At 39.7% G+C, this 17,226-nt stretch overlaps 1 protein-coding gene and 1 long non-coding RNA gene across 4 annotated transcripts in view; one reads left to right on the plus strand and one right to left on the minus strand.

Annotated features, from left to right (window-relative positions):
• Positions 1-4,603: 4,603 nt before the first annotated feature.
• LOC128089335 (uncharacterized) lies at positions 4,604-8,832 on the minus strand. Its single transcript, XR_008210489.1, has 3 exons — positions 8,707-8,832; positions 7,959-8,023; positions 4,604-7,278 (listed from the first exon to the last, which is right to left on the minus strand). It is a non-coding gene; the product is annotated as an uncharacterized LOC128089335 (long non-coding RNA).
• Positions 8,833-9,907: 1,075 nt separating this feature from the next.
• GRAMD2B (GRAM domain containing 2B) overlaps positions 9,908-17,226 on the plus strand; it is a 40,567-nt gene continuing 33,248 nt past the window's right edge. Inside the window, exon 1 of one of the 3 annotated variants that reach the window (XM_052700604.1) lies at positions 9,908-10,041. In XM_052700604.1, coding sequence (XP_052556564.1) covers positions 9,923-10,041 — 119 coding nt within the window. In that variant the 5' untranslated portion in view covers positions 9,908-9,922. The remainder of the gene's footprint in view (positions 10,042-17,226) is intronic. The other 2 variants (XM_052700601.1, XM_052700603.1) reach the window with 2 other exon arrangements.

Consider the following 17,226-nt stretch of genomic DNA (forward strand, 5'->3'; position numbering starts at 1 on the left):
CAAGATTGTTGAAAACCATAGAGAGGTCCTGTGATGATATCAGCCAGCTCCTCAAGTGCCCTAGAATGAATCCCATTGGGCCCCATTAGACTTATATGTTTCTAACATTAAGCTCAGAAACAAAGATAAATCCTAAGCAGCTAAGCACCACAAAGTTAGAGGGTCCCTCCCCTCTAGGCTGGTGGGATGGGGGAGAGAATCAGAAAAATAAAAGCAGAATCTGTAGGCTTAGGTAACTATTTACTGAGTCAGAAAACAGAAATAACAGTAATGATAATAATATATATGTATTTACTAAATAAGTAATGCACAGAGCAGCTTTTCACCACCAGCCAACCAGCCAGTCCCCAAGCAGCAACTGTCTCCAACCCAGCCAACTCCCCATAGTTTAATAGTTTTTATGTGACGTGGTATAATATATTATGAAACATCCCTTTGGCCAGTTCAGGTCACCTGGGTCTGCCTCCTCCCAGCTCCTTGTGTACCCCAGGTCTATCTCTGGCAGGACAGAACGGGAAGCTGAGAAAACTGAAATGTCCTTGGCTCTGTACAGCACTGTTCAGCAACAACTAAAACATAGGTATTTCATCAGCACTGTGTTGTTGTTTTGTTTTTTTTTTTCGTAAAGCTGAGACATAGCATCATACTGTACACTATGAACAAAAACAACTCTGTACCAGCTGAAACTAGGACAATATTAAGTGAAGAACAGTTCTGGTGCTTTTCTGAAATCAGAAAACAATCTGCTGAAGGAAGCTTACAAGTGTAAAGTTACAATCACAATTTAAAATGCTTGTATATAATAGAAAACATAAACCATACTTTTAAGAATAGGATATGCTTCACAGTCACAGTATCAAGAATGGCCCGGGTTGGAAGGGACCTCAAGGATCATGAACCTCCAACCCCCCTGCCACATGCAGAGCCACCAAACTCCACCTTTTATACTAGACCAGCTTGCCCAGGGCCCCATTCAGTCTGGCCTTGAACATCTCTATGGATGGGACATCCACAGCCTCTCTGGGCAGCTGTTCCAGCACCTCACCACTCTCTGTGTAAAGAAACTCTCCCTGACATCCAACCTAAATCTTCCCTCCCACAACTTAAAACCATTTCCCCTTGTCCTATTTTTATCTACCATCTCCAAGAGTTGAATCCCTCCAGTATGTAGGCTCCCTTTAGGCACTGCAATGAAGTCACCCTGCAGCCTTCTTTTCTCCAGGCTGAACAAGCCCAGCTCCCTCAGCTTGTCTTGGTAGGGGAGGTGCTGCAGCCCCCTGATCATCTTTGTGGCTCTCCTCTGGACCCTCTCCAACAGCTCTCTGTCTTTCTTGTACTGGGGGCTCCAGTCCTGGACACAGTACTCAAAATAGGGCCTCCCAAGAGCAGAGTAGAGGGGGACAATCACCTCCCTATCCCTGCTGCCACCCCTCCGCTGATGGAGCTCAGGATACCATTTATCTTCTGAGCTGCAAGAGCACACTGCTGGCTCATGATAAGTTTTTCATCCATCAGGACCCCCAGATCTTTCTCTGCAGTGTTGCTCTCAAGGGCCGCTCCTCCTAGTCTGTATGGGATTCCTCCAGCCCAAGTGCAAAACCTCACACTTTGCTGTGCTGAACCTCATTAGATTCTTCCAGACCAACTTTTCTAGTCTGCTGTGGCCCCTCTGAATGGCATCCCTTCATTCAACTGTGTCGACCACACCACTCAGCTTGATGTTATCAGCAAACTTGCTGAGGGTGCAAGCAATTCTACCACTAATGTCACTGATTAAGTTGCTAAAGAGCACCGGTCCCAAGACAGACCCCTGGGGGACGCTGCTCATTACCAGCCTCCACCTGACACAGAACCATTAATCACCAGCCTTGTCTGTGGCCTTTCAACCAATTTCTTATCCATCAAGTTGTCCACCCATCACATCCACATCCCTCCAATTTGGAGATAAGGATTTGGTGGGGGACTGTGTCAAAGGCCTTGCTCAAGTCCAGGTAAATGACATTGGTCACTTTCCCTTGTCCACCCATGCTGTCACTCCATCATAGAAGCCACCAGATAGGTTAAGCATGAGCTTCTCCTGGTGAAACCGTGCTGGCTGTCTCGGATCACAGCTCATTCCTCATGCAGTCAAGCATGTCGTCCAGGAGGATCCGTTCCATGATCTTCCCAGGCACAGAGGTGAGAATCACCTGTAGTTCCCTGGGTCCTCCTTGCTCCCCTTCTTATAAATGAGAGTGATGTGACCCTTCCTCCAGTCATCCGGGACCTCACCTGATAGCTATGACTTTCCAAACATGATGGAGAGCAGCTCGGCAACCACCTCACCCAGCTTCTTCAGAGCCCTGGCATGCACACCATCCAGCCCCATAGACCTGTACACATTCAGTCTCATGAGGCGGTCTCGGACTTGCTCTGCCCTTACAGTGGGGGGGATTTACTACTCCAGTCCCCACCTAGAGGTTTAGGGATGCAGGGCTCAGGGACATGAGAAATACTGGAATCCTGGCTGCCTGTGAAGACCGAGGCAAAGAGCTCATTCAGTACCTCAGCCTTCTCTTTGTCCATTGAAGCCAGTTCTCCTTTTACATTTACCAAAGGAGGTATACTTGTTTTGGCCTGTCTCTGCTGGCCAATGTACCCATAGAATGTCTTCATATTGTTTTTCACATCCCTCGCCAAGTTCAGTTCTGCCTGTGCCTTGGCTTTCCTGATCCCATGTCTACAAGTCCGGATGGTATCCCTGTATTCTTCCAGGTGACATGCCCTTGTTTCCAGAGCTTATGTGCACCTTTCTTTGCTCTCAGTGTTGCCCAGCAGGTCCTTGCCAAGCTGTGCTGGCTTCCTACCTCCTCTGAGGGTTGGAGAGCTCTTGTGCTCTCAGGAAGGCGTCCTTGAAGAGTAGCCAGCTCACCTCAATGTCTTTGTCTTTAAGGACATCATCCCAGGGGATCTTGGCCAAGAATCCATTGAACAGCTTAAAGTTCGCTCTTCTGCAGTTTGAGGTTCTGACCCCACTCTTTGCCAGGCACACATTCCTCAAGATCACGAACTCGACCAGGGCATGGTCATTGCAGCCCAGGCTGCCTCCAACCTTAACACCTTTAATGATCTCCTCCGCATTGGTGAGCAGCAGGTCCAGCAGCTCTTCACCTTGGTCAGTCTGTCCAATACCTGAACCTGAAAGTTATCATCAGTGGATTCCAGGAGCCTCCTGGACCTCTTGCAGCTCGCTGTGAGGTCTTTGCAAGAGATATCCAGATGATTGAAGTCCCCCACCAGCACTGTGATAGGCTCACAAGAGCCTGTGAGCATGATGCCTCCTGCATCTGAAGCAAGAAAGCTTCGTCAACAGTCCCCCATTGATCAGGGGAGTGTAGGCTTCTCATAGCATTTCTTATGCTGTTAGCTTTCTAAATAGCTAGCTAGTGTTTCATGCGCTATAGTGGGCATTTTTCCAAATACAGAGTAACAGTGCGCACTATTGGACAAACTGAAGAGAAGAAATTCTAAGACCTCCTCCACCTTGTTTAAGTGAGAGACATATGCAGTTTGAACAGGCTTCTCAAACACTCAGCATTAATTGGTAACAGAGACTAGATAAAATCAGCTGAGTTCCCTTAGCCTTTGGCAAATACCTTCACATCTTCAAATTTCACTTAGTGTAATTGTAACAACAGGGTAGTGTTATTCAGTTCTCAAATGTGGTGTTAACTTCATTACCTTGTGTTTGTACAGTGTTTTAAGCTTCTCATTAGAACATCCACAGAGGTATTTTTGACTAATGAGGGACTATTGCTATTACCTATCACTGCACAAATCCATCTGCATTACATTTAGTCAAAATGGGTCAAATTCTTCTAAATGATAAAAAGTGGGTGTCATAGAAATTCTTGCCATTATGCTGGGGAAAAAAAAAAAAAAATCTAAACAGAGCTGGTAAACATCTCACTCACCAGCAGCAGAGTGCTGCAGAGTACAGCCTCATCACACAGCCTGAGCTGCTGGCCAGGGGGCTCTGCCGACAGCGTGATGGGCTCCAGCCCCTCAACCCACTCCTTCCAGCAGAACCCTCCACAGATACAGTGCTGCCTTCCCCATAATGGAATGGAAGTGGCCCCAGAGATCTGAATATGCAGTCTACTCAAAACAAAACAAAACAAAAATCCTGTATCCAATAAAATGTTTGCTTCTGAAATAGTTCTCTTCAGGACACTACACTTTTTAAGGTTATCCTTGCTCTCAAGAAGGATGCTAAAGTATCTTTGCTCCCAAGAATGGTCTTAAGTAATTTAAAACCTCTACATAGCTAAATATAATAAAATCTTCAAGGGAAAAGAGCCATACCTCCATTTGCTTCCTCTTCTGCTCCAGTAAGTTATCTTCTAATCACAGTTTAGAAAAAGAAAAAATGTGTTGCTTTTAACAGAATTGCACAAGGAAAGATAGCAGATTAAAGTAGATCTTCACATACGCAGGGGCTGAAAATTATTTCTGAAAAGATGCTCAAAGGAAAATGTTTTTTATTGTTTTTCAAATGTAACTTTATTTTACATTTAGGAGACAGTCTGCTGTATAATCATATAAGATTAAGTCAGTCTCCCTAATTCTTTTTTGTGTTAGGCATAATAAAAACACACAGTAGAGGTTGTATGGAAATCTAACAGTGGGGCTCATATTATGACAGGACAGCCAGCCATCAGAGTAGTAAGCTGCCATCTTTCTGATAGAGCAGAAAGACAGGTCTAAATTTCCCGTATATTTATTTTTCTCGTGGACCAGTCTAATCATTTTCTGAGAAAGTCAAAGCAATCAAATCTATGATTCATTCAAACTGTGGGAAATTGCCTATCAGTTGAGTTTTTTCCATTCCTCCTATTAGGCTTACTGTTGCATCAGAGGATTATCTGACAATGGTCTGACCAATGAAACATGTAAAGTTTTTGTTTACCTCAGTGGAATTCTATGAAATGCCTCAAAATCTCATCTTATTTTAGCAATTTGCTTTACTGACATTCTAGGGCTGGCCTTGCTAGAGTTTTATTCCTGTTCTAATCTTGTTGCTGTTTTTCTGAAAGCTATATTAACAGCTGTTATCTCATTGTGTGTCTCATATGTTGTTATTGGCTCATGCACTCCTGGTGCTGCCACACTGGATAAACACTGTTGGAATTTTAATATTTTATTCACTATGTTGAGTCATATAGCCCTCAAAAGAGGGTGCCAGTGCACAGCCAGTGACAGCACTGCACACTGTGCAGACCAGTACCTCATTTATAAATAGCAGTGTTCCATAAAGGAGAGCCTAAATGGATGATAGCCAGCATAAGCTATGCTTATACCTTAGATATGATTACAACCCTATGGGTAGGATGAAATTTTCAGCATTTCATTGAACCTATGTCATTCACCTCAGCAGTCGCCAGCCTGGTGAGATAAAGCCTCTTCTCAATTCTCAGCAGCATTTTACTGCAGGCTATAATCCTCACAGTCAACATACAAAGAATAAAAAGAAAGGTGCACTTTTTAATGTAAAAATCAAAGAAAAATGGCTAGCTTTGCACAGCTTCAGCCAAAGTGAATTGCCATTAGGTAACTGTAGCTCTGTGCACCTTTCTGCTGACCACCATGATTCTAGGGATCAAAACAGATTAATTATGCACAAGGATATTCATTTTAGGGCCCACACATTTAGGGCCCACAAATTACAATCTAGGGCAAGCTGATAAGACATCCCCTCATCAATTCTTCTGCTCTTTTTTTAAAATCTATAAAGTTTTGTTGCTACACTCCAACCAAGACACAAACTATCTTAAAGTTGTACATAAAAGCATTTGCTACCATGTCAAATCACTAGTATGACATCTTGCCACCAATACAGCAGCTGGTTTCTTGTTCAAATTTATTCTGGGATAGTAGTAAAATTGAGTCTTTTCTTCAGAATGGAATTTCAGACATCTCCTTTTCTTTGTTTGTCTAATGAAGTCTTCTTTTACCTTCACTTTAACCTGTAGTTTTTAGGCAGTTTATCAGTTATTTCCTTCTCAGCATAAACAAAGTTCTCACTCAGAATACCCAGATTTCACCACTTTTTTTTCCTCGTGTCTGATAACATGAGATTATTTCATCATCACACAGTGACTTAGAATAAATGTAACACAATTACAGTTGCTCATGTATTTCATGGTATGTCTTTACACAGAGTAAATACTTGTGGAACTGAGAAAACAAAAGTAAACCACCATTTCTATTACTGGATTAACTTTCTCTGAAAAAAATTCCCACCATAAGAGGATAGAAAATAAAAGAGATTGTAAAATTTTCAGGAGAAATAGTAACCTTTCAGTAGTGTCTGCACAGATGGAATAAAACTGTATGAGGTTCAAAGACACAAGTGACTTATTTTTGTCCTGCCTACCTATAAGAAGCAATTGCAACAGCACTAGACTCCACAATATACAGTCTAGTAGGAGAGCAGTACCGAGTGGCAAAGGTCAGAATTAAAGGACTTTGTTCAATGAGTGAGGAAAATATACATCTGCTTGGCAAAGTAAAGTGTTGAAAAAGTAGATTAGAAGAAGAAAAACAATAAGGAGAGAAAAACAGTTTTTGTGACACAGGCCTTGAAGAAAAAAAAAAAAAATACAATGTATTCAAGCTTACACACCACTGAGCTACCAATCTCTTGAGAACATGGAAAACAATTCTCTGGGAAGAAATGAATGCACAGCAGATAGCTACACCATCAGGAATATAAACTTCTCACTACACCTAATCCATTGCTGCAGAACAAGGAAAGATACACTGGCAAAATTTGTGTCCATTAACTACTGCTAAGAGATCTGAAAGAGCTCAACAAAGCACTGTCTCTGCCACATGCCTATATATGTAGGTTATAAGTAATGAGTCTTAGCATGAAAATTTCAGCAAAGAGTATAATAATACTACTTGATAGATCAAATTCTTAGTTACAAAACACTATTTTCCAACACAGTCATCACCATTAGCTGTATACTTTTGCCAGAGCAAGATCCTGAATGCCACATGTAAAAATCCGCTCCAGTGCAGGTGACTCAGTGTCACAGCTTCTGCTGCTGAGAGATACCACCCACCCCCTCACTGTGCTGACATCCTTGTTTGGTCTCAATAATTGCTCAAAAAGCGTCAGAGAATTTCAATGGGTGCCATTTTTTCCACATGGAGGAATTCAGCTCCACACCTTTGCTTCATACGTACTTCCATACCAGATGCCATTCTGTCACACTGCTCCTCTGCTGCCACCTGTTGCACAGCAAGAAAATGTAATAAAATACTGGTGGGAAGGTTCACCCTCTACTGCCATATTACCAATATCCGCCTGTGACATCGTGGACCAATATAATAATATAGGAGGCATTATTTTCAGAGTAGCTCTTGCAAGTGTAAAGTGTGTAGCAACCTAAAACTCCCCCACAGAATGAGAGCAGCTGCTGCAAGAAGTGGCACCATGCTTATGAAGTACAGTACATGTACATCACAGTACATCACAGCAGGGCATTCTGCCTGCTGACCTTGCTGTTGAGAATGTCTTCCAATAAAAATTGCATGAATTCAGGTTTCATCTCATACATAGCCTTGTAAACTCCAAACTGCAATCCACCTTCTTTACAGGAGGGATGGTGTGGATCTGGAAAAAGCTCAGAGAAGCTGTGGATGCCCCGCAGGATCCCCGAAGGTGTTCAAGGCAAGGTTGGATGACACCTTGGGCAGCATGGTGGTTTCTGATGGTGGCAACCCTGCTCATGGCAGGGGGTTGGAAGTAAGCAGGCTTTAACATCTTTTCTTACCCAAATGTAATTCTGTAAGCATATTCAACATGGTCATGTTATTGAAGGCTGAAAAGCACACACCTACCCTATGGTAGCAACATGACAGATAACAGTGGTTTTGAAAGAGTCAGGGTGCTCGGTAAGAGAAGTTACCTGTTTTGTGGACAGCAGTGTGGGTGCGTAAACTTCAAGGAACTGAAATAAAGCCACAATGGCTCCTTGCTGAAAAAAATCCTGCAGTTATCTAGTCATAGAAAAAATCAATTGCCCTTTTTCTGTACTTGCCTCCTAATGGCCAGGGAGAGCACAATTGTCTTGCCGACTTTTTATGAAAGGGTTTCATTACACTTTTACATTTAAATAGTTAGTTTTCAAATATAAATATTTCTCATTAATGATTCACAAATTCACTATATCACTTTGGCTTTCTAATCAGTTATAATGATGTTTGTTTCTTTTAAAAGGACTTGTTATCACAAGTGGGAGGATGTCAGCAAAACAATGGAGCCAAGGCTGATTCTCTCCTTCCTAGAAGAGGAAAAGAGTTTCCTTTGATATATTTGTTGAAGTTTATAACAGAGTAGGAATACATAGGAATAAATTGAGAAATATTATGTTGTTCACCAGCATCTATAGATCTGCATCTATAATCTGTAATCAAACAGCATCAGGTAAAACCTGAATCACAAAATGGCCCAGATGGCAGGACCCAAATACATACAGCACAGCTATTGAAAAAGGTAGACATTCTGAAAATTTAATTCAGTAAAGTTTTAAGCAGCTTGAGCACTGCTCCTAAATACAAGGGGCTTGATTTGTTCCATCTCACAGAAGACATCTAAAAGGATCAAGAGTACATATTTAATCCTTTCCTTTTTTTCTTTCAAGAAAAGAAAATCACTTATTTGAAATGTTCACTTTGGAGAAGATCGCTGTTTCATGTTTATGTGTGCTTCTTGACTATAATGATATTTCTGAGTTTGAACAGTCAGTGTTTCTCTTGTTTCTGCCATTTGTAGATATCATTATGATTTGTTTAGTAATGATCACAAGATAAAATTTATACTGAAAAAAAAAAGACTGCGGTTTTTAATAGTGGGGAAAAAAAAAACAAAAACAAACAAACAAACAAAAAAAAAAAAACCAAAACAGAGAGAAGTATCCAGGTTGACATCAGAGTTTGACAAGATTTCCTTCAGCTCACCAATAAAACATGAGAACATTCCAAACGCAAACATACTGCTTCACCATTTCTTTATAGATGCTGAGAAAAGAAAGAGAGGGCTGAGAACAGAGCTACATTCCATGTGTTTGTTCAGTCTCACTGCAGATGCTTATTACCATGCAGAGCTGAAATGAAGATTAGCAGAAGTTCTGGAATCCTTGCAATGTTAACTCTATATTATACTGTGCTTATTGTTTCTTCAACTAACCTTATCACTTATTAACCTTATCATGATCTTCAACAAACAGCAATCCATGCAAATTTGCAATTAATATTTGCCAATTAAAAAAATATTGAGCAATCTGGTTTTGTCCAGTAGGTGTTTCATGCATTGAAGTTTAAAAGCTTATCTGTATTTCAGATTAACGGCATTGGCTTTATTTTATGGCAGCTACATGCAGGCATTTGCAAAAATAAATTACTGCAGGAGCGCAATCTAATAATTTTGTCATGTCAGAACAGGTGGATATAGTCACTTTTAAATATATACTGTTATATTGCTTAAACTTGGATAACAAGAGACAGAGCAGAATTCCTGAGACGATGTTAACACTTTTGGTAAAAGTCTGTCAATGAGCCATCATCTGAATCAGAAATTGTTTTATATTCTTTTTATTAACTCATCAAAACAATTTATTGCTATTAATGCTGACATGCTACACCCAGACTAGATGAGATTTATTACAAAATAAACTTATGAAGTGCTCCAGATAAAAGAGAAAACTAGCTTATCATGTCACATGAATTTGTCACTTATTAACTGATTTTAAACTCCAGCCAGAGCTGTAATCAGACCAGAAGTGCATTTCCCACTGCAGCGAAAGGCTGTGCATTTGAAGGATCACTACATACCAACCAGAAGTTGCCTGACTCTGCAGTTAGCTCCATTAAAATGATGAGAAAAGGGAATTCTCTACATGATTCCATTTTTGAAATGCAGAGCAGCTTCGGCAAGTCAAGCAGCAGCCCTCCAGCCAGCCCTACGGAGAGTTCTGGATCAGTATTTCTAAGGTAAATACAGAGACTTTTGACTGCTCTATGCATGCTAGATGCTGGGATGGAGAGTGCAGCAGCATGGCAGGGCACTGGCACAAAGAGACAAACACAATGGCTAAAATGCCTGTTAATTTTTGAAGGCAATGCATGCAGAGATGATCATACAACTTGGCATTGCTGAAAAATGAGAGTAATAGTGAGTGTAAATGGGAGATTTGGAAGAAAATCCAAATCTTTTCTCTTTGTGTAACTATTTTTCTCTTTGTGTTCTTTGTGTTTTCTCTTTGTGTAACTATTACACTCATTTAGGGCTTTGAATGTGTACAGTACACTAATACATGCAAGTCTTAAAATGACCTCTGCAGAGTATAGGCTAGAACACAAATTGAGAAAATGTTTTCATGTGTGTTTTGACCTATAGCTCACACAAGGTGAGATTGCTACAGGGTTTTATGATAGAAAAATCACAAAAAAAAAGTTTCAAGATGAAATCTCTTTTCTTTGAAGTGTGGAGTTGCTTGATTGTGTACTTACAGCTGCCCTTGGTAAGGCAGGAAGATTTCTTGGAAGATTTCTGGACAAATCATGCATATTTTTTGACAGCATGGATAAGTGAGGAAATGTAGTTTCAAAGCATTACTAGCACATACCTATGTGATTTGCAGGGATCACCTCTAGATACTGTCTGTGTGATTAAATCATATTTCTTTGTAGCAGGGTCACGGATCATATTACTAATTAGCTAATAAGTAAAAGTAAGTCTGTTGGCCTCATTTTTTCATCATGTGAAATGTTTTGGCAGCTTTTTAAGACTGTATCTGTATGTCTTTCTTTCCAACCTAACTGCCCATCAGTCCGAACAAAGAGTAAGTAACCAGAAATTCAGTTAACTGGATGTTTTGAGAGCTCTTACCCAGAAGTAATTACTTACAGCCTGCTTTTTGAAAAAACATCCACATGGCTCTTCGTATGCCTCTCCAGATTCATCTTGCAATTTGGCATCAAACATAAGTACATGCAGTGCTGGAGGGAGAGATCAACACAAGTTGGTGCTATTAAACTGTTTGCAATTCAGGCAATAAGAATTTTATACTCTTTCCTCTCTCCGGCATGGAACGCCAAGCAGACACTTACCCACTTTTTATTTATCATTAGATAACATACAAAGCTATAAGTACTCTGATAACAATGTGATGAATCCATAAAAAGAGCAGAGTCCTTTTACTTCTGTTTCTCAGTAAGCAAGCTGTCTTCCAAGTAGAAAGTGGCAGGATTAAGACCTAGATATCCAGTTTATTCAATCGCTGCTCCAGTAAGAAGGAATCGTTGGGATCTGGTGTGAAACAATACCTCCAACAATAGCGAATACAGAATAACAGGATGTAAATACAAGTCTGTCTAATAAGAAACATGCATGATTGTACACTGTGAGTTCAACAGCTCTACTGTTCTCACTGAACTTGCATTTCATGTGCTTGTCACAGTCACAATTTGCTTATCCAAGACAGAGCGCATGAAAAATCAGGGAAACTACTCTTCAGAAAAAGAAATTTGGGTTTTCAGTTGATATTTTCAATACAATCCTACTCACTGAGGAGATTTTCCCAAAACTAAGATGTATCCACAGAGACTATTTTCTGTATTAATGATTGCTCCTTTTCATCCCAATTATTCATGCCTGAGGCCCCAAACTGACTATATACCTAGGTTTTATACACTTCTCTTTTCAATTCACTGTAATTGGCACCATGCAGATGAACATGAATTTGCCTGAATTCAGGAAGTTATTAACATTTCAGACAGGGAAGCTCACAGCTTATCACCATGGCAGCATGTTATTTCTGACACTGAGAGGAACTGATTTCAGAAGCAAATTAAGACTCTGGAGCTGTAGCTGAGGTGTCACCCACGCATAATTGTTTAGAGATTTGGACACACATATGAAGCATTTTATCACTATGAATGTACTGAGTTGCTCTGACATCTGAACAAAAAACTTCCCAGTATTCTAAGACAAAACATTGAACAAAAAAAGGAAAGAAAAAAGAAATCTCAACCACTGCAACCCATCTCTATAGTGCAAGCCACTATCCTCCATCAGATCTTCTAAATTTTTTTAAAAACTTTAAGTCTTGTGGTGCTGACAAATCTTCAGAATGACCCTGAAAAAAACACATCAAACATGAGGAAATCAGAATCAGTTTTATCAGAACTACAGAGAAAAAGTTCTGTGAGCATTAGTGAGCAGCAACATTGAAAAATAAGAAAAAAAAAAGTATTGCATGGAGAAGCTAAGATTTCTAAGGGCACATTGATGGAAATGGATGTCAAAAGTGTCCTCAACATTGCTCCTGGTAGGTTGTCTTATTAAATCAATTAAACACTGTCCTTGTGTTTGCTGGCTGTGATTGGGCATTAATAACTTGCCTATTGCAGAATAAGAAAAAAAATGTTTAACAGTTTGCAACATAAAATGTATACATCATAAATGCATCCATATCCCTTCAAAGAGGTATCAGTGTATATATCTTTACAACACGCTGATTCAGTTGTATACATGTAATCAGATTATTCATTGGACACATAAATTGGTGCCTCAGATTGAAAACTGTTTGGTGCACTTCGTTTGAAAATTTTGTCCACGTAATCTATGCCCAGAGCCACTTGGATGACATTCAGGAGGCAGTAATGCCTCCTATTTAAGTGCATGGAAACTACGACAGATGCAAAGAGCACAATAATGCTACTTGATAGAACAAATTCTTGCCCGCAAAACATTATTTTTCAACAGTGTGATATATGAGCTTGATTCTTTTGAAATAATGCATCAATGTCTCATTTAACATCAATGATTGCAATACTGAGTAGGTTCTCAAGGCACAAGTAAAGATTTTTGATGAAATTTTACTCTTCCGGTACTTCATCCTTGAGAACTATTGTTCACAAGTGTACATACTGCCAAAAAGCAATGGCATGAATAAGTTGTGATTGTTAAGTGAGGTATATTACTCTTCTCTAAGAGAGGTCTTACAAAGATTTGGTGAAGACACATGATCAATTCTTGAGTTGAATATCTGATACCAATTCTTTGCATTCCATTTGAAAATTCACAGGTAAGATATTTATGTTGACTAAAAATGTTGACTATTTATGTTGACAAGTATACTACATACATATATACAGCAGTCTTAAAGCTTATTTTCAAACTCGTTTGTCAAAACAGAAAGCAAGACTGAATACTCTCCCCTGTTTACAGGGCTGTATTTAGGCAATTATCAGAATGCACAGTTGCCATAAATTTATTGTTGCATTGCACCATCCCCATGTCCTGATTTCAGGCCATACCAATCACACACTGATGTGACAGTTTCTGAGCAGTGGGTGCATGCCTGGGGTCAGGCCAGGCTGCTAACTGGGGAAGAGTCACCTCCATGATGGTGCATTAATACACTTAATGCACTTTCCTTTCTTGCATTGTGTAAGTATGCAGTGTATATCCTGCAGCTCTTTACAGTCTGTTGTGCGAAGGGCATGGGTATCACAATGGAAGTAAATGTGTTGAAGGAGTACATGTAAAATGTGTCACATATTCACTATGAGGGAGGCTGGCACCACATCATTAACACTCCATAAATTTTGTGAGAGAATCTCTCTCCTTTTCTTTCTGGATGCTACAGTGTATAATCGCAGTGTAGTCTGTTGCATTCATTTGCCTCAGAATTCAGTCACAACAGCCTCAGCGCTCCTCACACAGTTTGTGATGAGAAATTCTCCATCTATGAATCCAGTCTACTTTACATGCCTTTGTCTCGCTCCAATTTATAGGAGGGAGAGGAGGTTCTTTTATTAAATAATATCTTACAGCCTTATCCACCTCTATGTCAAAAGGGTAATACAACCTCTGCAGTAAGCTAGGCTCCTTTCAACAACAACAGAAACTGATAAGTAGATGGAATTCTAGCAGAAAGATAAGGTGAAACCTATCATCTGGTTTAGGTCTCTATAAAGCAATCTCACACTTCTAAAAATGAATATATTGCTAAAATACTAATCCAGGTAGGGAACAGAGTGGTCAGGCGGTCAAAACAGCTTTTCGCTCATTACAGAACTGCACAACTCACTATTCTGGCACTAGCAATCTTCTAATATTTAGAACCTTGATTTATTACAAGTGAATTTATTTTCTATCAACATGATACCTTACCTCAGAATTTTCAAATGGAATGTATAGAATTGCAATCAAAAAGTTGATCATGTTTCTTTGCTGGACTTTTATGAGACCTCTCTTATGAGAGAGAAATATCCCTCATTTCACAATCACACCCTATTCTTATCATTGTTTTTTGGCAGTATGCACATTCGTGAACAACTGTTTTCAAGGATGAAGTACAGGAAGAGTAAAATTCCATCACCAGTATCTGACGAACAGTCTGAGAATTCCCTAGGAACTGCAATCACTACCATCAAACCAGACCTATACATCAGTTTCACAAAAAAAAAAAGGTCATATACTCCACGAGTTTTATGAGCTTGTTGCCCTTTTTCCATTTGTCTTAATTGAAAATATTGAACATTAAAATAATTTTGTTACATATAGACATTAATTACATTTTTTATGAGGGCTGCTCTGAAAATTATCCCTCCTATTTTATTATATTGGACCATGATGTTAGAGGAGGATGTTGCTGATATGGCAGTCAAGGGTTGACCGTCCCTCCAACATTCTGTTACATTCTGTTGCCATAGGACACAAACAGCTGGCCTGGTAAAATAGTGTCCAACATGAAGTGTGGGTAAAGTAAAGGTGTGTCACTGAATTCCTCCACATAGAAAAAATTGCATCTATTGATATTTCTCAATGCTTGCTGAACAATTATGGAGACCAAACAATGGATGTGAGCATGAATTGGGCATTTCAGCAGCGGTGACACTGACAGTGGGGATCAGCTCCACTAGTGCAGATTTTTATCAGGATGGCATGGAAATTTCTGTTCATTGCTGGTGAAAATGCATACCTAATGTTGACTGAGGAAAAAATAGTGTCTTGTAGCTAAGAATTTGCTCTATCAAACTGTTATTTTGCTCTTTGTATCTAATCTCATTTCCATGGACATAAATAAAAGGCATTACTTTTGGAAAGACCTTTGTATATGCAACTCAAGATGAATTCCCTCTAAACAAGCCGCAAGCCGAAAGGTTGGATACCCTTGGAAAAAGAAAACATTGTAATTGGGAGAGTGAATGGTGATCCAGCAATTTTGTTTCTCTGTGATTTCGTATGTAACTTAAGTTATTTTTGTACAATAACAGCTTTTCATACTACCTCAACTCTACTTTTTCATCCTTTATTGTTTCGCCCTTTTCATCTTCGTTATTTCACCCTTTAATATAGACTTTTCAGGGGAGGAACAGTAAAAGATCCTTCACAGTTGTTGGGTTTTTTTTTTTTTTTTTTTGGCATATGTAAGATTCACTGTGCCTTACTAAATAAAAACAACGTTCTTGATCATATTCCACCCACATAAAGAGCTGCACACTATTCAATATTGTTTAATATAACACATTCAGAATCTTGTTACACTGGAATGCATTATTTTGTTCTGGAGTTGCTGCACCACGCACATTTTGATGAAGCTTGGCCACTTTTTCAAACCCTCCAAAAAGAACAAGCTATAGCAGCCCTTATTACTTCCACTGACATTAACAGAAGGTAATAGGAAAGAGACACTAAAGAATTGAAACTATGCCAGTACCAAGGCTCTGACAAGAGTAAAGATATCATTATATGCCACCAAGTATTATTCACTTCTAATGCCTAGGCAGCAAGCATCCATTTATTTCAGTGTAACTTTCTTTTCACAGAAAATACCTTGGCTATTCAATACAGAATGCTTTGCATACCTAAGGTCAAAACTAGAGCAGAGACAAAGCTCCAGGAGACAAGAGATTTCTTCCTTTTCTTATGTCACCATGTCGAGAAATTAGTCTCTGGAATGAGCAAAATAGGCAGCAGTAGCATTTCTCTCACGCAGCTAAATCTGTCAGAGATTGAAAATCAAAGCACTCAGAAGGTGACTGATTTCTTTTTGTTCAAATATTTGAATGTCAGATTCTCACAACAGTGTAAATCAGCATTATACTGCTGGAGGGAGCAGAACAACACAAGAGGACTAAAATAGCAACTGATGCATTTTTAGTGCATCCCAGTAATGAAAAGCCTTCAAAAGCAACACAGAGGGCAGGCAGTCACTTTTCCTACTGATTCCAGACATACCGTGTACACCATGGTAGCACACACTTAGTGAGGACTATTCCTAGGAAACTCAAGGCCTCACGCAGGCTGCCAAGAAAGGATCTTGGATTCTAGCAGATGTGGGAAGACAACCCTATTTATAAGTAAGTTCCTGCTCTATTTGTTACCCAAATGGCTGAAGTGAGACCTATTCTGTCATCCTTTCCATGAATGGGACTCAGCTCTGCAAAGCTCTGCAGGCAGTGCTAAGTTTGCTCAGGTGCTGGGTAGGACAGCACAAGGCAGTTTCACAGGTACAGGACGTAACAGGTGTGGATGATGTTTTCTACAACATACAGGTCATTGTTTTCCACATAGGCCTTGATTTTTACACTGAATAATGCAAAAATATTAATGATTTATCCCAGAAAATAACCTATTTTAAGTTCCTTCCTTTCTGCACACTTGTCACGTATTCTTTACAGCTGATTAGACTGGAGATAAAACACATCCAGTCTAGCTAAGACCGTTCAATCTAATTTTCTGCAGGCTCTGTGCACCCAATCAATTGCAGCACTCCTGAGCCTTTTAACCTTTAACTGTAGTTTCCTCTTAGTGAGTTCCCAAATATAGTGCAACATTTCTTAATACTGAGCTCCTCCTCTTTTACGCTGTGCAAGCATCAAGCAATGCATGAATCTTAGTAGTGCCACTGAAACACGTATTTGCCTCTATATGCCATCCTAATATCCACAGAGAACACTGCCACATATATATTTTGCCCATAAATTCCAGTGAAGTCTGATAGCTACAAAGAAAACTTCGTAGTGATTATTAACTCAAGGATATATTCTAAGATGTTAAGTCATTAATACTGACCCTAGCTTAGAGGTGCTACTTTGGCCTTTCTGATGTCACTTTCCTAAAACCGCAGGCTCTTTCTGCGTGATGTTTCATGAGACTAGCAT

The sequence above is a fragment of the Tympanuchus pallidicinctus genome, unplaced genomic scaffold, assembly GCF_026119805.1.
Source record: "Tympanuchus pallidicinctus isolate F22 unplaced genomic scaffold, pur_lepc_1.0 scaffold4, whole genome shotgun sequence".
In the NCBI taxonomy this organism is placed as follows: domain Eukaryota; kingdom Metazoa; phylum Chordata; class Aves; order Galliformes; family Phasianidae; genus Tympanuchus; species Tympanuchus pallidicinctus.